The following is a 16,142-nucleotide window of genomic DNA, read 5'->3' on the forward strand; positions in this document are numbered from 1 at the left end:
CATGTCCAGTTTCTGGTGAGAAAATACACTTCCCTTACAGCATGTTCTGGTTTTGGCCTGGTTTTGAGAGTATTATGGAATGTTGTGAGCTTCCCAGGTGGTGCTAGTGATAAAGAACCCACCTGCCAATGCAGGAGATGTAAGAGACACAGGTTCGATCCTTGGGTCGGGAAGATCCCCTGGAGAAGGGCATGGCAACCTACTTCAGTATTCTTGCCTGGAGAATCTCATGGACAGAGGAGCTTGATGGGCTATAGTCCATAGGGTCGCAGAGTCAGACACAACTGAAGCAATGTAGCATGCATGCATGCATTGTGGAATAAGTGCATTCTCTTTTGTCGATTGCAAGTAGAGACTTGAGCATGATCAAGATCCTGTTACCTATTAAGGGTCCTAACGTTTAACTGTGGTTCTCATGAACCAACTAACAGAATGGGGCCAATAGTGCAGGGCAGCAGACCTTCTTGGTGCCCACTCACATACCTTGGCATTCATGGGTTACACAAACAACTCTGCCTTTAGAGCTCTGTAACATTTTTCTGGCCAGGGAGCATGAATGGCAAGCTGGAAAGGCTAAGGGGATTAATTAGAAGCACCTTTTAACCAGTGACAAATGGAAAGTGTTGGATTAATGCCTATACTTCCTTGCCTCTCATTTTGCTCAACTGTGAGGTGTGTTATGCACTGTCTTCTAAAGTTCCCTAGTGGGATGGAGCCCAAGCTGCCCATGTAGGAACAGGCTTGAGAATGTACTTCATTAGTTTCCTTCCATTACCTGTCTCACTTTCCCAGTGTTTCCTGAAATTACTTCTAAAAGAAGCCACTGACATTTGAGTTATTGTCTCAGAATTTGCTTCTGGTGGAAACCAAGTGGAGACAAAGTGAAAGTGAAGCCGCTCAGTCGTGTCCGACTCTTTGCATCCCCATGCACTGTAGCCTACCAGGCTCCTCCGTCCGTGGTATTCTCCAGGCAAGAGTACTGGAGTGGGTTGCTGTTTCCTTCTCCAGGAGATCTTCCCAACCCAGGAGTAAATACAGACAGTTGTAGGTTGGGATAGAAATTCTCCTGTGGGCTGGGGCTCATTTGCTTATTGCAATGAGTATAGCATGTTCTTTTTTTGTTTGTTTGTTTTTTGCTGTTTTTTTAACTTTTTATTTTGTATTGAGGTATAGCTGATTAACAATGTTGTGAGAGTTTCAGGTGAACAACAAAGGGTAGAATGTTCTTTCTTGATCTCAGCTTGGTTTTGAATGTGTGTTCTCCAAGCAACAAGAGGTTAATTCCATGTATCAGGAGCACTTGAGCTGGAGGAGTAGGAGGAGGCAGAGTGCTCAGTTGGCAGCACTTTGGGGAACGATCTCCAGGCTGCCTCTGAGGAGTGAGAGCCTCGGGTGGGAAAGGAGACTACATAGCAAGCTGGGAGTGGAAGCATCCCTCAGATTGATCCTTTGACCAGCCACTAACACACCACTCCATAAGGGGGAGAAAGTACAGTCAGGTGGCAAACTGGATATCCAGCTGGAAAAGGTCTTCAATGATAGTGTGAGCTGCTAATGATTTAGTCAAGTAGAAATCCCGAGATGTGGAGAAACGAGGTTAATAAGATCAGAGGGAAAAGCCGTGGTTCTAATAGCTTTCAAGCTGGTAGCGAGGTGTGAGGAGTGCAGTGGTAAGGTCCTGTGGGCCAGATTAGGGTAGAGGCTGAAGTCCAAGACTTGTGCGTGGTAATCTTTGAGGAGGTTTGGGTCTGTTTGTGGTGCTTGTTCACTGGACAAAATCCCCAAGTACTTTGTGGATGAGAGTGAAGTGAGGGGGAGGACACGGATTCATGAGGGTTTTTGAGGCCTTTGGAGCCTTTAAAATCATTGGCTTGGACTCTACCTGAACTAATAACGTCCAGACAGCTTACACAACTAAAGCTGGCAGAATGTTTTATTAATAAGTTAAGGGTAGCTGAGGAATGATCAGAATTCATTTCTGTTCTTTTTAAATGATGTTCTAGGAAACAGCTCTGCCATCCTATAGAGGAACTTGCCCATGGTGTGGTAGACGCATGTGGGTAGGTCCCTTTGCTAATGCCCCTGGTAATAGAAGGCTGATCTAACTCAGTGAAATGTTTGCATTCACAACTTGTGGTTCTGGTAAGAAGGAGTAAATTTAGGTCATTTTACCAATATTTCCTGTGAGAAACTGTATGCTTGTTATGTGATGGAGTCAAGGAGGTCCAAGTGAGTTGTAGGACCTCGGAGGCTTTAGCCTTATTTGAAAATATAAAGAATGAAAGGAAGGTTTTTCTTTCAGGTTGTTTCCAACTTGTGTCCTGTGACTTTTAAAATAGGAAATGATCTCTTAGTGACCTGAATAAGAGATTGCATTTCCAGAAAGTCCAAACTGCCAGCCAGCAATTCCTTTGGACACCAGGAAGTCGTGGCTTCCGTTAACCTATTGGGAGTCTTGCCATCAGTTGTTGAGGCACCAGGGCAAAAAGAGGATTGGCTAGACAGGCTCAGAACAGTGGGTTTTCTGGACTTTAATTCTAGGTATATTAGGACTGCTCTCTACTCTCCCAGTCTCCGAGGCTAGAGATGGATCCTGAGCAATTCTAATTCTCATAAAGACCTGTCATGCGCGATCCATGAATTTTCTCACACTCTCCTTAAATATATATAAGTATAATAGATAAGTAAAATAGATAAAGTATATAAAATAAATATATAAAATAAATAATATAAATAAAATAGATTATCTTTTTAAATAGTATATAGTATATTATTATAAAAGGTGTTTCCTAAATTTCATATTTTAGAATTTTGAGTTGAATTTATGCTCATTCTATTTTATTCTTCATGCTTCTTAAAAGGATTAAAAAAAGTTAAACTTACTAGTTTGAGTTAATGGTAGATTCACATCCAATTGTAAGACATACTTCGTAGTGATCCTGGGTGTCTTTTACCCAGTTTTCCTCATGTTAATGGCTTGTGATACTATAATACAATCTCACAACCAGGCTATTGACATAGATATGGTCAAGCTACAGAATGTTGCCATCACCACCAGGATTCTTCATGTTTCTCTCATATCCGTTTCCTCCTACATCCTCCTTAACCCTGGCAACCACTAATCTGTTCTCCATTTCTATAATTTTGTCATTTCAAGAATGTTATACAGATGGAATTGCATAGTATATAACCTTTGGGAATTGTCTTAATTCTCTGGAAATTCATCCTTTTGTGGTTGTTCTGTGTATCAGTACTTTGTTCCCTTTTATTGCTGAATTTACATGCTATGAATGTCAGGTTTGTTTAGCCATTCACCCATCGAAAGATATCTGGGTTACTTCTAGTTTTTGGTTATTCAAACAAAGCTGCTATGAACATTTATGTACAGGTTTTTGTGTGAACGTAAGTCTATTTCTTTGGGATAAATGCCCAGAAATGCAATTGCTGGGTTGTATGGTAGTTACATATTTAGCTTTTCTAGAAACAGCCAGCTGTTTTTGGAGTGGCTGTACCATTTTACATTCTCACCAGCAATGTATGAATGACCCAGTTTCTTTGTATTATCACCAGCTATCAGGGTTGCTGCTGTTTTCAATTCTAGCTGTTCTAATGGGCATATGGTAATTACATCACTGTAATTTTAATTTGTGTTTTTTTCTACTGGCTTATAATATTTACCATTTTTTTCCTGTGCTTATTTGTCACCTGCATATATCTTCTTGAGTGAACTGTTGTCTCTTCACATCTTTTGCCTAGATTCTAATTGGATTCTTTACTAATTTAGTGTTTTGAGAGTTCTTTGTGTACTTTAAATCCTAGCTCTTCGTCAGCTATGTAATTTGCATACATTTTCTCTCACTCTATAGCTTGCCTTTTCCTCTTCTAATAGAGCAAAACTTTTAAAATATGTTTGAGTCCAATTTATCAATTTTTTCTTTAATGGAAAATAATTGTGCTTTTGATCTCAAGTCTAGGAACTCTTTGTTGAGCCATAGATCCTGAAGATTTTCTCCAGTTTTTTTTTTTTTTTCCCCTAAATGTTTCATTTACATTGAGGTCTAGGTGTTGTTGATACCTGTGGATGTCTGATTCCTCCAACCCACTTATTGGTTTGGCCAAAAAGTTCATTTGGGTTTTTCCATAGGATGTTTTCGGCCAACCTAATATTTCCAAAAAGGCTGTCCTTCATCAGTAGAATTACTTTTAAAGTTTTGTCAAAAAATCAGTTGGGCATATTTGTATACATCTACTTCTGTTTCTCTATTTTATTCCATTGATTTATTTGTCTGTCCTTTCTCCAGTATTGTACAGTCTTGATTACTGCAGCTTATGGTAAGTTTTCAAAATTGAGTAGACTAATTCCTCCTACTTAATTATTCTTTTTCAAAATTGTTACTCTAGTTCCTTTGCTTTTCCATATGAATTTTAGATTCATCTTGTCTGTATATACAGAAAAATATTCTCTAGGATTTTGATAAAACTGCTTTAAATCTGTATGTCAGTTTGGAGAGTATTGACATCGTTACTGTTTGGAACCACTTTTAGTTTGGAGAAGATTTTATCATTTTTAATTCATTTCAGTTTAGTTAGAATTTGGGGTACTTGTACCCCCAACCCAAATCCAAGCTTTAAGGATGTAAGAAGCCCAGGGGAACAATTATAGAGCAGTGGGCTAGCAAGTTTGAGCAAGTATGGTGCAACCATTACTGTAAGTGCAAGTATGAGACTACTGAGAGGATGGGAAGGTAGCACTGTAGCTAGTCTGGAAGAAGTGACCTTGGGAAGGTTTTTCAGGAAAGTATGGGTTTTATATGAACAGAGAGAAGAAGCTTGGGTGGAATCTGCTCAGATTTGTCCATAGAAACAATTGAACTCTTTGCTTTCTAGTTAACCCTCTATGGAAGTGCCTTTATCACTGCTCTCATATAACTTGTCTTTCTTTGTATCTTTTTCAGCTCCGCTAGGTTTTTTGTTTTGTTTTGAGATACCTTAGTGAAGTTGCTCTACTAATTGGTGTGTCTTTAGGCACCACAGACTATGCACTTAGAATGTCATTGCCTCTCCCAGTGAAAATCATTTTTGTCCTGCAGTGGTCCTGGCTGCCCCTATGGACTGTTTTCTCAGGTTTCGAGTCCAGAAGTTAGTCTAGCTGTTTGTCTTGTCCTTTTCCAAGGGCTTAAATTAAAATCATATGTTACCATACAGATGCTTATTTGCAAATGGCTCCCAGTGTTCTTTCTGCCCCTTGTGCCTGCCAAGATAGTGGAAGAATTTTAGGATCATTCCCAACCTAATGCATCCCAAAGAAAATCATTACCTGAGGTATGTAGACCTAAGCACCAGCCCTGCATCTCTGCTGTTCCAGTAGTGTGTTCACTTTGCTCTCTTTGGGCTGATTGTTCTTAAGAATTAACTTGTGCTGGGCTATAATCGAAAGAAAGTTTCTTCTGCTCTTTCTGATGCCTGGCAAATGGAGAGCATTCCGTAAATATTTGTTGAATGACTGAGATGACTGACCTCTACTGGAACATACATAAAATTCGTTTGGGACTCCATATGGATAAGGGTTAATGGCAATATTTTCGTTAGTTCTAGGATGTTGAACCTTACTTGAAACCCTTTGAGGCTTTTTACCCATCTTGGAGGGGAAGTTCTCCTTGGAGCTAAATGCGTGTGGCAGCCATAGACCTGTGTGCAGGCATTTGAACTCCCCTAGTATTTTCAGTTTCTGGTAAAGTCTTAACGCTGATTGAGTTTAGGAATATATTCTAACCTGAGGTGTTTAGAGCATCCTATGAGTTCAAATGGAGCCCTTATTTTTCATTTGGCTTTTTCTAGAGAAATAGAAGTTGGTCTCCTAATTGCCACATATCTGGAATTTTTTGTCACATTAGAGTAAATTTAGAATTTGCATCAATGGCAGGACTCAAACACAAATAAAACCAGTTTGTATACTCTCTAAACTATAGTGAAACTTCGTATCCAGTTCCTTTATTTCCCACAGAAATCCTGAATGAGTGCTCCTGCCATTAAGGAAATACTTTTTCTCTTAAAGGTCTAAGACTCACAAAGAATGCAAATTTGGTAAACATGTTTGTGGAAAAGCAGGTGATTAAAATCCTATTATCAATGGACATGAATTTGAGCAAACTCCAAGAGATAGTGGAGGGCAGGGGAGCCTGATGTGCTTACTACAGTCCAGGGGGTCGCCAAGAATACGATGCAACTGAGCAACAACAGCAATCTGTTGATGAGCTTGCTCCTCTGGCCTAAGGATACATGGTTCACCGGTTTATTTGGACCGTTGGACTAACCGTGCCTTAATGTTTCACAAGTCTGATCAAGGGCTTTTATTTTTTAAAGGAGAAAGAATATTTTATGCTGGAAAAAGTTTACCTGAAAGATGGGGTAGAAAGAAAGTATAAGAACGTATCAGGGAGGTTTTTATTATATTCCATTTAAATATAAACGTATCATTCTTTTCAGAAAGAAGAACTCATTCTGTTTTTTAATTTAAACAAGTCATGTAAAGTCACTGTTTAAACTACTGTTCGCTTTTTTATCTCAAAGTAGCTAAATGGCTTTGTTGCTCATGTGGGAATGGAAATTAGCTCTTGGCATGAACCACTTTAATTGAAATCAGTTTGTGGGTTGAGTTCCTTTGCTGCTTGACAGATGACATCATTTCCTGTGCTTTTCCCAGCCTTCACTGTTTTGCTAAGATAGGATGAAGCGAAGTTTAACTTCAGATTTTAAAGCAACTTACACCTTTTCCTGACCTACTTAGAATATTATCCAAGTTTTTCACCAAATCATTTCTTTTGTATACTTGTAAATAGTTTTTTAGTTTGAAAACACATTTTGGCCAAGACATTTTAATAGAACTGTAGGAGCTTAAAATAACTGTTTTAATCAGTTTCCTGGGTTGATTGATTTCTATAACAATGTTCTGACAGAGAAGTTATTTCTGCTTTTATATATGGGGAAACAAAGATAAAAATATTTTTAATAGCAACCCACTCAGAGCTATGTAAGTGCTTAGGACACGATGGGCAACTTCACAGTCTCTGTGTTTGAGTATAGCTTGTGGTGTCGTTATCACGGAGCACAAGTTAAATAAACAGAAATTAATTTGGCAGAGTTTTATACAGCACCTACAAGCAGGCAGGGAATGCTCTGAGCACTTATGGAGATATAATTAATAATCATGATGCTTCCCACTCCCCACCCTGTGATGCTTGATGTTTTTAAACAAATGGGCTACAGATAGGAGAAATAACTTAAAAATAGTTTTGGTTATAGAACATACCTTTCTGAAGAGAAGTATAAAGTACTCTGGAGTCAGAAGAAAGAGAGTTCATATTTAGTGGGGGAAGGGAAGAGAGAATAGAAGTCAGAAAAGATCAAAGGAAAGAAGAGACATTTGCCATGGATCTTGGAGACAGGATTTCAGGATTTGGTAAGAACATTGTGTAAGTTGTATGTTGGAGGTTGAGAGTTCAGGGCAAAGACAAAGAGATGGGTGAAAGAGGAGATTCCATGAAGAGACTATCACACAGTACCAGGTATTGGGTACAGCACTTTGTAGGTACTCAGAAATATTTGTTGAGTGAATGAATGACTGATAAAGAAGCCTGGAACAAATTGTTGTTGTTATTGTTCGGTTGCCCAGTCATGTCTGACTCTTCGCAACATCATGGAATGCAGCTTGCCAGGCCTCCCTGTCCCTCACCATTTCTTGGAGTTTGCCCAAGTTCATGTTCTTTGCATCCAGCCATCTCATCATCTGATGCCCTCTTTTCTTTCTCTTCTCAATCATTCCCAGCATCAGGGATGTTTCCAATGAGTCATCTGTTCACATCAGATGACCAAAATACTGGAGCTTCAGCTTCAACATTAGTCCTTCCAGTGAATATTCAGGGTTGATCTCTATTAAGATTGACTGGTTTGATATCCTTGCTGTCCGTGGGACTTTTCAGGAGTCTTCTCCAGCATTGCAGTTTGAAGGCATCAATTCTTTGGTGTTCTGCCTTCTTTATGGTCCAGCTCTCATAACAGTACATGCCCACTGGGAAGACCATAGCTTTGACTATACGGACCTTTGTTGGCAGAGTAATGTCTCTGCTTTTCAGCACACTGTCTAGGTTTGTCATTGTTTTCCTGCCAAAAAGCAATGATCCTGATTTCACCACTGCAGTCACTGTCTGCAGTGATTTTGGAGGCCAAGAAGAGGAAATCTGTCACTACTTCCACCTTTTCCCCTTCTATTTGTCATGCAGTAAGGGGGCCGAAGAATTGATGCTTTTGAACTGTGGTGTTGGAGAAGACTCGTGAGAGTCCCTTGGACTGCAAGGAGATCCAACCAGTCCAGTCTAAAGGAGATCAGTCCTGGGTGTTCTTTGGAAGGACTTGATGCTAAAGCTGAAACTTCAGTACTTTGACCACCTCATGCAAAGAATTGACTAATTGGAAAAGACTGTGATGCTGGGAGGGATTTGGGGCAGGAGGAGAAGGGGATGACGGAAGATGAGATGGCTGGATGGCATCACCGGCTTGATGGACATGAGTTTGAGTGAACTCTGGAAGTTGGTGATGGACAGGGAGGCCTGGCATGCTGCAGGTCATGGGGTCGCAAAGAGTCCGACATGACTGAGTGACTGAACTGAACTGAACTGAAGGGGCCAGATGCCATGATCTTAGTTTTTTTTAATATTTACTCTTAAGCTGGCTCTTTCACTCTCCTCCTTCACCCTCATCAAGAGGCTCTTTAGTTCCTATTCACTTTCTGCCATTAGAGTGGCATCATCCTCATATTTGAGGTTATTGACATTTCTCCCGCCTATCTTGATTCCATCTTGTAACTCATCCAGGTCTAGCATTTCTTATGATGTGCTCAGCATATAGGTTAAACAAACAGGGTGACAACAGACAGCTCTGTTATAGTTTTTTCTTGATCTTGAACCAGTCAGTTGTTCCATACAGGGTTCTAACTGTTGCTTCTAGACCCACATACAGGTTTCACAGGAGACAGGTAGGTGATCTGGTATTCCCATCTCTCTAAGAGCTTTCCACAGTTTGTCATGATCCACACAATCAAAGGCTTTAGTGTAGTCAATGAAACAGAGATAGATATTTTTTCTGAAATCCCCTTGCTTTCTCTATAATCCAGCGAATGTTGGCAATTTGATCTCTAGTTCCTCTTCCTTTCCTAAACCCAGCTTGGACTTTTGGAAGTTCTTGGTCTGCATCATGCTGCAGCCTAGCATGCAAGATTTCAAGCATGACCTTTCTAGCATGGGAGATGAATACAACTGTCTGGTGGTTAGCACGTTCTTTGGTAGTACACTTCTTGGGGATTGGGATGAGGGTTGACCTTTTCCAGTCCTGTGGCCACTGCTGCGTCTTCCAGATTTGCTGAAATAATAAATGTAAAATCTTGATGACATTATCGTTTAGAGATTTGAATAGTTCTGCTGGAATGTCATCACATCCATGAGCTTTATTAACAGCAGTGCTTCTTAAGGTCCACTTGAGTTTGCATTCCAGAATATCTGACTCTGGATGACTAACCTCACCATTGTAGTAATCTGGTTCATTAATATCTTTTTAAATATAGTTCGTCCTTGTATTGTTTCCATCTCTTCTTGATCTCTTCAGCGTCTACTATGTCTCTACCATTTTTATGCTTTATTACGCCCATCTTTGGGTGGGATGGTCCCTTGATGTTTCCAATTTTCCTGACGAGATCTCTAGTCTTTCCCTTTTAGCCATTTTCTTCTATTATTAAGGCATTTTTCATTGAAGAAGGCCTTCTTGTCTCTTCTAGCTGTTTTTTTTTTAAAACTCTGTGTTTAACTGGAACATATTAGGGGTAGGCAAAGGAGCCCTGAAAGACCCATACGACCATCCAGAAGAGGACCTTAAATGCTGAGACGGAGGGGGTTCTTGGTACAGTAGAGATGGGCGCCTTTGATGGTGTTTCAGGATGTACATGACATGTTGTTGAAAAGGTGCATCACTCTCAACTTAGCTCTTTCATACTCTGTGAGGGCATAGGGACTGGGTTTTGGCACCTTCTTTTTCCTGTTGTGGTGCTGAGAGCTGTGTAGCTCTTTATAAAAATAGCCCTTTCTCCTGGAATCAGCAGCCTCTTTGTGATACTGAACTGAGCATCCTAGCAGAGTGTACTAAGAAGCAGGCTGCTGGGAGGAGCCTCCTCTCTGCTCCTGGGAGAAGATGGAGGCCCAGTGCTCCATAAAGGCTAAGCATATGAGCAAGCCTAAGCAGCTGATTTCTGCTCTTACACAGAAAAAGGGGTTCTTTTCTCTTTATGTGAAGTTATTGAGGCTTTTTCTCTAGGAATTTACTCCCACAGCACAGAGTAAGCCAAATTTCCATGCCCAAGCCTGGCCTCCCTGTACAGGGATGTGTCAACAATGATGAATGATTAATTCAATCAAGCCTTTAGTCTTCTCCAAGTAAGGTGGTTGATTGTTTCTAGAGGACTAAGGAACAGCCTGGGATTTGGAAAGTGTCTGAATTACTGAAATAGAGACAGCCTCGGCACTGGAGGAATCAGGGGCGTATGCTGTGCTGTCATTGTCTTTCCCGAGTGTCTTTGCCTCTGGCCAGCTCTAGCATCTCATCGTCTCAGTCTGAGTCAGCCTGCTGCCTGGGGTCTTCCTGCCTTGGGTGTTGAAGCTTTCACACTTCCATAAGTGACAATGTGATGAAGAGTGGATTTACAACACTGCAGGTCTTAGATGGTTCAAGGTGACAGTTTAAACAAGGTGCTCTTTCTGAGCCAAGTCCAGCTGTCTTCATTATCATGCAGTCTTGTTATTAAGTGCCCTTGTATGTCTTCTTTCCCTTCTTTCTGCTGCCTCCTCAATTTCTTTTAACACCATTTCTTGGAATTTGTCACTCCGAATGTCTTCTGCCCACCCACCTGGGACTCTGCAACTTTTAACAAGAAAAATATTGCTATTGTAATCTTGCCTCGTCTGGTCCCTCAAGGCGCTATTTTCTTGGTGTAAATTACAGAAATGACATTGAATGGTAAGGTCTGCTAAATTAAGGAAGTCATTGAGCAGTAAAGTCAGTATGAAAGATACAGTTACATTGAACTGTAAATGATTTTATGCACACAAAATATGACATTTTAGCATTGTCAATTAGGTTATTTCTGCATAAATATATGATTATTGATAAACCATTTTATTTTCTCTTCATATCACTACAAATCAACTTCTGTGAACTGTTGAGATCTATGTACTTAAATTGCAGAAATAAATCAGTCCTTTTTTTCTTTCTTTTCAAGTCCAACACTGTAACATTCGCTGTATGAATGGAGGTAGCTGCAGTGATGACCATTGTCTGTGCCAGAAAGGATACGTAGGGACTCACTGTGGACAACGTAAGTAAACTGTGTAGATGTTAACCTACATTAACAAAAAGAATACAGAGATAAGTGATGGTGGCTTTTCTTTGACTGCCTAGGATATGGCATTTTTACAGGTGCCCACTAACTCTTGCAGGTGAACAGATCACTTCCCTGGCACACAGAACATCAAATTTCTGATCAGAACTGGGTTATTTGATTCATTCTTCTTTCATTTACCTTCATCACCCTGCTTACCTCATTTCTGATCTGCAGTCACCACCCAAGGTGCAGAATTGTTGTTCATTCCACATGTATGTCTTGCATTTGATTGCCAACATCTCCCCCTGGATTTTCGAGAAGCATCCTCAATAAGGTATTTCAAAACTCAACCTCGTCTTTCTCCCCAGACATGTTCTTTTTCTTGATTAATGGTGTCTGCATCTCTTTAGTTTCCTAGTCTGGGTTCTGCTGTTATAACACTTCTGGTCAGTGTATTGGTTTACATGTAAACACTGTTTGTTGTGTGTCTGCTGTGTATCAGTCCCAGTGCTTTGCAGAGATGAAAGTTCCTCTAAAGAACTTATTTTTTACTATATCAAGAATACCCTGAAGAAAATTTGAAAAGCTTAAATATATAAAAAGTAAAAATTTCCACAATCCCACCTTTCCAGATGTTATCTTCCAGTCTTTTAATGCATATTTGGTACATGAGCTCTCACTGAATGCATAATTTTTCATATAACTTTTTTACTTAATATTTTATTAGAAGTTAATTCCATTTATTGAATGTTTAAAAAATATATTTTAATGGTTGCATACTAGACCCCTGTTTATTTATTGCATCCTTAATGATGAACATTTATTCATGTTGTTTCCAACCTTTGCCCATGTGTATGTATTTGCTATGATGAATAATGCCATGATAAGTAAACCAAAGTTTATTTAATACCCTCCTGACTGTCTGTACACTATGATATAAGTAAGAATGGGTATTAAATCTTTGACAGCCCCCAGCAATAGTATGGAGGTAGGACAGCCTCCCCACCTGGGAGACCCTTTAGCTGAGTGTTAAGGGGTTGGGTAGGAGTTCTTTTGTCAGATGTTGGGAGGTGGGCCTTTTAGGCAGCTGGCTAAGCATAAGCCAAAGCCTAGAACATGACTAGCATGTGATGCCAGGCTTTGGTATTGCTAGGACTTAAGTGCCGAAGGGAGTGATGGGAAGGGAGCTAAGGTTGGAATAGAAGTCATGGGCCAGGTTTGGAGAGCCTTTATGCTTCTCCAAACATGTTCTCATCCAAAATAGAACCATGCAGTCATGCAGGGGAGGGAAGTGAGAAAACAATAACCAACAACATTCATCTACTGAGTTATTTACTCTGTTTACCATGTGCTCGGCACACATTCAGACTCTTTACATGTATTGACTCATTTGATATAGCAACAGCACTTACAGAAAGAGGCCTTTATTATTAATACCTACATGAAATGAAGATCCTGGGGTACAGGCATTTCAGTGACTTGCCTAAAGCTATACAGGGAGTAATCAGCAGAGTTGGGATTTGAACCCATGCAGTCTAACTTCACAGCCCAGGCTTTTAATGCTGTGAAATACTGGCCTAATATACTTCACTCGCAACAGTTTACAATGAGGAAGATCTCTGTGGCCACACTGCAGGGGTTGAACTTGAGGGAGAAGGAACAGGAAGCAGGAAGACTAGTACTAAGGCTGTGGCTCCAGAGATGGTGGGATGGGGTGGATTTAAAGTCATTTTCAGAAAGTGGATCAGAAGGAGCCACTGTCATCCTCCTGTTCCCTTTCATGCACCTGGAGGGAGCAGAGCCCAGTGTACAACAGGCACTCAGGTAACACCTGTAGATTTCGAAAATCTTTCCTAGACTTAAGTTTCCTAATCTGTAAACTAGGAGGCAATCTCAAACTGGGAGCCTAATCTGCAAAGTTAGGCAATCTCAAACTTTCTTTTCTGCTTAAAATCTCTTAATTATTACCTGACTATAAATTAAGAAGCAAATTAGAACAGTGGACATACATAAACCTCTCTAATTTTGTGATGGTAAATGGACTACTGCCCTGACTTGTGGCTATAAGGGGTTGTCTCGGTCCAAGTACACTGATCCCAATGGATGTCAAGATAGAATTAGATGCACGAGAGATTTACTAGGGAAAACCCTCACCTTCAGACTATGATGCATGTCGCACCCCTGTGCAAGGAGAGAGGGAAGGAAAGACTATCACAATTGTGCGAAAGAAGCCTCAGACTGTAGTGCAACCTCCAAGAAAGATTTGGTCAGGCTGTTAGGGAGTCCAGAATCAAGACTGCCCATCACAATAGCTTCATGATGGGCAGAAATGTCCAGTCTCCACAATGCTTAGTTGCTGAGTGGTCCCCACCAGGTCGTTGGCATAAACATAGTAGCAGATCAGCCAGCTAAGCTCCTCACAGTAGGTTTTCTTGGAAGGAGATCTGAGTAGCTCAACTGCATGACTGCCACAGGGTACAGGAAAAGTGTATGGGGGATATATGAAGGGGGAATTAATGTAAATGGAGGTGTTAGGGAAGCCTCTTGGAGGAGCGAGGTTTGAGCTGGGCTTTGAAGGGTGGGTGGGACTGGCAAATTTGGCAGGGACAGCCTACCACCTGTGGATAAAAATGCCTAGGAAGAGGCTATGCTTGAGTGAGTCGCAGGAAGTTGTACAGAGAAGAGTTATTCAGGGAATGAGCTTTCAAGTCTTATTTTAATATCTTTCTTGACAAGTAAAATGTCCCTCCCTCAAGGATCTCTGGACTTATCTTACCAGTATTTTCCAGAGATTCTCTTGTAACACTCAATTGGATCTTCATTATGGTACATAAATTACTGAGTGTCAGTATTTGTGTTTTGTCTCTGGCAGTTAATAGTGTGATTTAACATGCTGCATTTTTGTAAAGAAGGCCAGTGTTTTCCCTCATGAAAACTGTCTGGAAATGAAACATAAATCATAAGCAAAAGAATCAGCTTGTAAAATGCAATTCTCATCAGGGTTGTCTGTTTTAAACCACCATTGTAGATACAGAACTGAAAAGCATTGCTCAGATGTTTTCCAGAATGAAACTGCCAACATTAACGCAGGTATATCCTCACCTATTCCAAGTAGTTTTACCTGAGTTGTCTGAGGGATGTCCAGGAAACTGGAACTGTACAATAAATGTTTAAAACAAATACCACAGTGACTATTTAGATTTTTTTTATTGTCATCCTTTCAGGGAACAGTCAGTGTTCCTTTATTAGCATCTACTCAAGTGAAGTTTCTCAGCTTCTCTCTTCTTATTTTACAGCTGTCTGTGAAAGTGGCTGTCTTAACGGAGGCAGGTGTGTGGCCCCGAATCGATGTGCATGTACTTATGGATTTACTGGACCCCAGTGTGAAAGAGGTAATTTTTAAAAATGTATCGGCGTAAAGATGTTCTGGTGGCTAAAGCTATGATTGATTTCAACAAGCATCTGGCTTCTTGCAGCTGCTCCGTAAATTTTGTTGAGTTTTGATGAGGTTTCTGAATTGTCATTGGGAAGGTTCCTAGGATGATACGACAATGGCCCCAAGCCTCTGCATGTTATTCAGTAATTCTTGTCAGTGGACTGCAGGACTCAATAGTGAGCCTATGCATAAGTACCAGTTGGCATCAAGATAAAAAGAAGAAAATTTTCCATAGAGTAAGGATTGAGCTCATTATTATCCTAGTAAGTTAGGGAAGTGGCTCCAAACAAAACAACTGTGTGGAAATGGGAAACATTTAGAATGAAACAAAAATTACACCTAAAGATCTCTTAGGACCTATTGGCTATAGTGGCATACAAGCTTAGCATTCACAGTTCACTAGAAATATTAATTGCCAAGAAACTGCTTTCACAGCTGTGATTTATTCAGTACTCATTGTGGCTCATCGACGTGTATATTCATCCCTGCTTTGCCATGTGAGATGATTGAGGCTCTGGGTGGTCAAGGAAGCTGCCTAAGGACAGACACACATAATAAGCAGCTTTAATTTGAATGTGGCTTTTCTGATTTCAAGTATACTGCTGCTCTTAATTGAAAAAGATTTCTACCTGCTTTGCCTACCTATCCATGCAAACATGACATTGAGATATATGTAGATGTGCAGTCCCCTAACTGTGGCTTTGTTGATCATCTTTCTCTACCTTGATAGGCATGTTCTCACCATTCCTAGTTTTATAGTGAAGGTTGAGGTGATTCATTTCATACCAAATGGCAAAAATACTCTTGAAAAATACCGTATGAAAAATATTCATGAACATTTTAAACTACAATCATCACTTTTCTCAAAGTTGTATAAAGATCATTTTATTCTAAGATGGAAAGTGAAGATTCAGTTGCAAATGTTGACTATACGTTATTAAAAACAAAGAGTAGAGGGTGGTATGTGAGAAATTGTTTTCTATTTCCATTTTTATGAGTTTGTCTAAATTCAGTTCTTTGCTGATGAAGCAGCAATTCCTGTTTTAGCAAGTAACTCTACTATTACTGGTTAAATTATATTGAATTTCTGTTCACAAGGCCACCACATGGCACAGATATGTGAGGCACTGTGAACTCTTGGCCTTTCCATTGTACTTGGCATCATTTTGGAGTCCCTTTTTAAAACTGCTTCTTTTTTACAAATTGATGTATTTTTATTGACTTGGAGCGAATGTATAGCTAATAGTCTCAAGAGTAACAAAGACAACTGTTTTGATTAGATAG

The 16,142-nt window shown here is 40.1% G+C and overlaps 1 protein-coding gene across 2 annotated transcripts in view; it reads left to right on the forward strand.

Annotated features, from left to right (window-relative positions):
• The window catches only part of FBN1 (fibrillin 1), a 277,248-nt gene that overhangs the window by 39,107 nt on the left and 221,999 nt on the right, over window positions 1-16,142 (forward strand). For both annotated transcript variants that reach the window (XM_012181624.4, XM_060418056.1), the window contains exons 5-6: window positions 11,321-11,416; window positions 14,719-14,814. In XM_012181624.4, the coding sequence (XP_012037014.1) occupies window positions 11,321-11,416; window positions 14,719-14,814 (192 nt within the window). The remainder of the gene's footprint in view (window positions 1-11,320; window positions 11,417-14,718; window positions 14,815-16,142) is intronic.

The sequence above is a fragment of the Ovis aries genome, chromosome 7, assembly GCF_016772045.2.
Source record: "Ovis aries strain OAR_USU_Benz2616 breed Rambouillet chromosome 7, ARS-UI_Ramb_v3.0, whole genome shotgun sequence".
In the NCBI taxonomy this organism is placed as follows: domain Eukaryota; kingdom Metazoa; phylum Chordata; class Mammalia; order Artiodactyla; family Bovidae; genus Ovis; species Ovis aries.